Raw genomic sequence first — 6,157 nt, 5'->3', positions numbered from 1 at the left:
TGAAAAGGAGGAACCCAATGGTAGATATATATTCTTGGAAGGACAGAAAGGGAAGTCGCTTCCCACTGCTGGCAACAAGGCTTGCTTTCCAGTTAAGCAGTAGATTTGGGGACCTATGAAAATACACCACCTTTGGTCTTCTTCAGACCAGAGAAATCTAGGTCTTTGCACTGCAAACCTAGGCACTTTACTTCCAAGTAAGTTCTTTTAAATCAGTTGAACTTCTTCAAATAAGTGAGGACAATCCACACGGAAGTTCTGCACAACCTGCATTGAAATGCAGGGGTGGGGAGTGGGGGCCTAAGAGCCAGATTTGAGAAGTAATGATAAAAATAATCAACAGATTCAGAGGGCTTGGATGGAATGAAACCTTGCAGACCTTCCAGGACAGAAGGCAATGTCCAACCATTCACCCCAAGGTCATTTAAAATTAATTTATTTATCAAATATAGCTATTAATATAAACGATAATAAATTTTCAACTGTACAGTATATTACACAGTACGCAGAGCCCTTCCACGGGGCTTGGTGGAAGAACAAGCGGCAAAGAGCAGCAAGTGCAGTCCTGGGGCCTGGAGGGATTTGGGGGGGGGGCGGGGTGTCCACAGTCTGACTCCTGTGCCCAAAGGGGCAGCCCAAGCCTGCGGAGTATTCCGGTCCTTCCAGAGAGGCTTTACCTGGGCGAGTCCAGCGGACCAGCCCTCCTTCCTTCCCTGCTGGCCGGTGCCTGTCCTTCGAGGGCTGACACATCTGACAGGCCTTCTCGCTAAGACCCGATCCTCTGGGGTGGAGGAGCCCCCCGGCTCGCCCACGGGGTTCTAGGTGAGATGGTACATGCTGTAGCCCACGTGCGCCGCGTAGAGTCCCACGGGGGTGACGGGCAGGCCGGCCCGCGGGAAGGGCCCCGAGGAGGCGTACAGAGAGGCGCCGGCCACCGCCGGGCCGCCCAGGGGGAAGGAGATGCCGAAGGCGGCGGGCGGCAGCATGGGCTTGGCTGCCATCTTCAGCTTCTCCAGCTCGGCCTCCTGCAGCCGCTTGGCCTTGGCGCGCCGGTTCTGGAACCAGATCTTGACCTGCGTCTCGGTGAGGCTCAGCGAGCTGGAGAACTCGGCGCGCTCCGCGATGGACAAGTACTGCTTCTGGCGGAACTTCCTCTCCAGCGCCAGCAGCTGCGCCGTCGTGAAGGGCGTCCGCGGCTTGCGGTTGGTCTTGTGCTTGCGCAGGGTGCAGGCCGGCGGGCTGGCGCGCCCTGCGGAGACAGCGAGCGACACCCGGTAAGGCCCTTCCCAAAGACACCCCGGCGCGCCGAGCCGCCCCGCCGCCCGACCGCCCCCCCCCCCCGGGCAAAAGGCGCAACAATCCCCGGAAGGCGAAGGAGCCCAGCTGGCGCGCAGGATCAGACCACCTGCTCACCCCGCAAGCCCAAAAGCCGTTTGCAGGGGCGCCTTGGCGGAAGAGGACCCGCAAACCTGGGCAAATTTATCAGGAAATAAGCATCGCTGGCTGAACTCAGTAGGATTTAATTCAGAGTAAACATATTTTAGAAACCGGCTGTAAGGCGGATCTCGTTTGACAGCTTGCTCCGGTTAAACCGTCATCTAGTTAAACCACAGTAAGGCAATTTAACTCTATTGAAATTAATGGGCCAAATTGGTATTAAATACAGTGCTTCTGGTTATTTAAGCTGCAAGGGCAATTTCTTCGGGATTTTCCAGATTAGAATATTTCAAGAGCTGGGTTCTAAATTCAGCTGAGCGGAGTAACAATGATTCAGAGTAACTGGAGTCTGAACCTGGAGGATGTAGGGTGGTACAATCCTAAACACACTTAAGAGCGAGCCGCGTTAAAATGCAGAAGGACTTTCAAACGGACTGGACCTTGCATTTTACTGAAGCGGAGCTGTTCCCGGATAGGAAAGCCAAGTCGACTTACAGCCAGGGGGACATTTTGCAACTGAACAAATGGGATGCTGGAAACCCCCCGAATTGTACAGATTTAAAGGAGGAGGCGACTTTTAGCTGGAAGAGAGAGAGAGAGAGAGATCGTTCTGACAGCCCAAATCAGCCTGATCCCACCCACTCGCTTTAAAAAGCCTTGTTTCCACGTAAGCGAATAGGACTGCAGCCTTCCAAGAGGCGCCTTGGTGTCACGCGAAGCCACGCCGCCACCACAGCCAACCCCTCCCAAAGGCTTATCCGTGGGGGAAGACGCGCGTGGCCCCCAAAATGGTGCGTTTTCCTTAAAAGGTTGGGTGCATTTATTAGTGCTTCAGATAGAAAAATAAAGTATTGGGGCAGTTCATAAGAAGGGGAAAGCGGGGTTGTGGGAGGAAGGAAACCATAAATTATTGAACTAAAGGGAAAAAATTTAAAAAATGAAAAGGGCAGGTCCTGTCACTCACATCCCGTTTATGGCCCTCTTGGGAAACAGAGTGCGCATGTCATTAATTAGGGAGTCCGTGAAGACGCCGCTTGCTCCTTTTATGGCCTGTTTTAAGAACGACTCTCGGCATTCCGACCCACACCCTTTGGAGCGGAAGAATTTAGACTGCTAAACACATTTACTTGAAAATAAAGCCTGGCAGGTTTAATGGATTCAAGTTAATTGTTTTACATCATAGCCTCAAGTCAAGTTGAATCCAAGTGAAGCATTTCCATCGTGAAGCTAACACTCAAAAAAGTTGTAGATCGCTTTCAGTGTTTGCATTAGCAGAGAAGACACTGGAGCTACTGTAGTCGTAGATACCTTTACTTGGGAGTAATTCCCACTGCGACTCATCACTACAGGCCGGGGCTGCCAGCTGTGATGAAATCCTTTGGAGACATTCCAACGGGAAGCCCTCCCAGCAAACCCCCCTTGAAGGGAAAGAGCCACAGTTTACCAGCGCAGGCCTCGGGAATGCCCGAGTATCTTTGCTGCAAGATTTTCCCGGTGGATTTGGCCCATTTTAAGTTAAGGCTACCCACGGTAGGACGCTAAGCTGACCTGGAGAATATATTCTTCCTAATATGTTTAATTTCGATAGTCTTTGAAGATATACTCACATAACTCTTCCCCAACCCCGTCCCTTCTAGATTCCGTGCATTGCACAGGGGAAGCCATAGCAGGACGACAATTACAATATGGGATAGATTCTCTTTTCACATTCCGTTTGCAATAATTTGGAAGATTGCTTTTTAAAAAACAAAAAACAAAACCTTATTACTTCCTGGTATCTGGGCAACATTTTAAAAATAAATTGCAATTACAGGGGTTGGGAATCCAGCTGGAAAGAGACTCCTAATTAATCCAAAACGACATGAGCCCTGAACAAAATATACCAGAGAAGCCAGTTTTGTTACTTTCAGTTGTTTTTCACTTTTTACATATCGGTAGGAAGTCCAAGAGATCACTTTTCAAGGAACAAACCCCTAACTTCAAAAGTGAGGCTGCTGGACATTTTAGAAACGGTTCAAATCTATTGTAGTGGAATTTAGCATCGCTAGAAATGTTATGGGCATTTTCTCCAAAGCCACCTCTGCCCGGATTCTCCTACTCACTGACTGAAAGGAATTTCCACGGACACAAGTAGGAGTTAGAGCACATTAAAATAGCGCCCTTAAACTATTTTAAACTGCTAAAATACTCTTGTTTTAATCCGCGGGAGAGAAAAGGAGGCAGAAAAGTCCCCGCTAATTCCTCTCCTGCTCAGGCCGATCCGGAAACAAAGCAACTTTCTTTAAAACGAATCACTGAGGTTTAGGCGGGTTGTGCGGCAGGGCTGGGTCTACATGGACTCCGCCACCTTCGATCCTAAAAAGTTTGCTGAGAAAAGTAAACTACTTTGAGTTGGAAGCTAAGTTTCCTGGACCACGGGATGTTGTGGAAGGTCTCACGGGGAAAATAAGGCTGAAACCCTATACGTGGGAGTCTTCCCAAATGAACTCGGTGGGACTTCTCAGTGGTGATGGAAAGGATTCCGCTGTAATTGATTCTGTTTCCCAACAGCGCAATTTAAGGACCATTAACGAGAAGCGCAGTAGAAATAAGCAGCCGAAACTCATCGGATTTCCTTATTACGTTTTCCTATTTGTTTAGCATTTTTTTTATTTAAAAAGCACGAATGTGCTCGTAGCGATTTTCTGGTTCTCCAGATGGTGTGCAAACCGCAATGGTTTAAAATGTCCTTACCCAGGTTGTCTGTCTGTCTCTCTCAGCCCAGAAACGGGCTCCTTGGCGGCGGGAAGGGCCCTGAAACCCGGAAGTCCCAGGCATCCCTCCCCCTCCCCCTGGAAAGTGGTGACTGGTTCAGAAACCAGGTCCAAGGAACCAGTGACCTTTCATTCCCAACTCAGTGAAGGAGACCTTCCCTGGGACCCTGGGCTCTCTGGGCAACTGTCAGCTGGCAGGATCCGGCCAGCAATGTTACCAACAGCTGTAGCTGTCTGAAGACTCTCTACTGAGAGTCCCAGCGTCAAGGCAGCCGGGACTTAGATTGCGGGGAAAGTGAGACGGTCCCCCAAATGGGCTCTACAGGAGCGACACGATCTGCAATGAAGGCAACTCCCCAGCTCCCCTTTGGCAGCACTGGGGCTGGAGGCAGCAGCTTGCCGCTGCTTCACGGCCAAGTCAAGCAGCCGCGGAAGGCAGGCAGGAGCTGCAGGGAAGCTGCTCCGGTTCTAAGCATATTCTAAAAAGGTCGCCTCGATCTCACATTCCGGGCTGCTCGGCGCTCTCGGCTTTAAGTCGGCTAAAACGCCGCTATCCGAGTAATCGCTGACTTGGAAGCAAGGCCTCTTGAGACCAAGGATTGGTTTAAGCAAGGGGAAGCCGATCCTGTTAGAAACCGGTGCTCCTTACTTCCAAGTAAACACCTTTTGAGCGTGCCTGCCCCATTCGGGCTAGGAATCAAGGCCGGGCACCTACGCGCTTTGAGTTGGTGGCCGGCTGGTTGGTTTCTTTTTGTATTTTGTTTAACTAGCAACTCAAGTTCCACGAGCCGAAGCAGCAACCTGGAACATCTCTCCGGCGCTCAACACATGCATTTACTGGAAAGTAAAAAGTCCCCTTCTCTTAAGTGACAGCCGAGACCGGCTTCCCCATCCTCAACCGCAGCGTTTTGGCTACTCGCTTCCCGGCCAAGTCCACGTGCGCTTCCCCGGCTGCTCACTTACTTGGCGGCGGCGGAGAGAAGCGGGGGCTTTGCATCCAGGGCGTCCGCTCCGGCTTCTCGGGGCTTTCGGCTTTGGCGAGCGCCTCTTCGGGCACCTGGACTAATCCCCCGACAGCAAAATGGGTGGCGATGGCCAGCGCCGAGGCCGGTCTCTCCGGCGCCGCGGCAGAGGGCGCCCCCCTCCTGGGACTGAGGGGCCTCGGGTGCGCCGACGGCTCCCCCCGCTCGGGCCCGCCGGGCAGGCTGCCGGGCTTTCTGCGGTCGGCCATGAGCGCCTCGACGCTGAAGGGTAGCGGAGCCGGAGCCGCCTTAGGCTTGTCGCCGCCGCCGCCGCCCTCCTCCCGGCCCCTGGTGGCCCCCGGGGGCCCCGTCGGGCCGGGCTTGCCGAAAGGCGGCGCGGGTGGCTCCTCGCTCCCCGCCGCGCTCTGAGCAGAAGTCATTTCCAGCGCCGGGGCCATGCAGCTCCCCCCGTCCCCCCGCCGGCGCCCCAGCTCTCGCAGCCGTCGCTCATGGAGGTGGGCGCGGAGTGTGAGGCAGGCCCGGCCGCGCTCCCGGCTGCGCGGCGCCTTCGCTCGTCAGGGCTCCGCTTGGCGAGGCCCGGGACCCAGCCCGGCGGGCTAATAAAGGCAGGCCGCCCCCGACGGCGGCCAATCCGCGCTCCGAAGGGGGGTCCCGCTGCCTTCCCATTGGGTGCGGCGCGCAAGAGAGCGCGCGAGGAGGACCGGGAGGCGGAGGAAGAGGAGGCGGGATCGCCCGGCGCGCCTCCGCTCGACTCTGCCCGGCGCGCCCGTCAAGCCGGGAAGAAACTTTGCTCGGCACCAGCCAGGAGCCATTGCGCGCCGGACTTTCCTTCTCCGCCTCTGGGCAGCTCCCATTCACCTCGCGTCGCCGTCGATGCACCTCGAGGGGTTGTTTGTTTTGCTTGGATTCCCTTCCGTCCCGCTCGCTCCGTCTCTGCAATGGAAATTCCGCGAGCCTGAGCTGCAGGCGGCAGCTTTGCCTGGG

The 6,157-nt window shown here is 54.3% G+C and overlaps 1 protein-coding gene across 1 annotated transcript; it reads right to left on the bottom strand.

The window, feature by feature from the left end:
* Positions 1-677: 677 nt before the first annotated feature.
* On the bottom strand, positions 678-5,757 carry MSX1 (msh homeobox 1). Its single transcript, XM_028743844.2, has 2 exons — positions 5,154-5,757; positions 678-1,249 (listed from the first exon to the last, which is right to left on the bottom strand). The coding sequence occupies exons 1-2, from the start codon at positions 5,608-5,610 to the stop codon at positions 819-821; spliced, it is 888 nt and encodes a 295-aa protein (XP_028599677.2). The 5' UTR covers positions 5,611-5,757; the 3' UTR covers positions 678-818.
* Between the last annotated feature and the right edge of the window lie 400 nt (positions 5,758-6,157).

Source organism: Podarcis muralis, chromosome 9 (genome assembly GCF_964188315.1).
Source record: "Podarcis muralis chromosome 9, rPodMur119.hap1.1, whole genome shotgun sequence".
In the NCBI taxonomy this organism is placed as follows: Eukaryota; Metazoa; Chordata; class Lepidosauria; order Squamata; family Lacertidae; genus Podarcis; species Podarcis muralis.
This window is presented reverse-complemented; position numbering and strand designations above follow the sequence as displayed.

What these genes read in the sequence shown, in the direction of transcription:
- MSX1 (XM_028743844.2), bottom strand. Translation starts at nt 5,610, where the DNA reads ATGGCCCCGGCGCTGGAAATGACTTCTGCTCAGAGCGCGGCGGGGAGC. An exon ending in CTTCTCTCCGCCGCCGCCAA is followed by an intron (nt 1,250 to 5,153) that starts GTAAGTGAGCAG and finishes CTGTCTCCGCAG; the next exon opens with GGCGCGCCAGCCCGCCGGCC.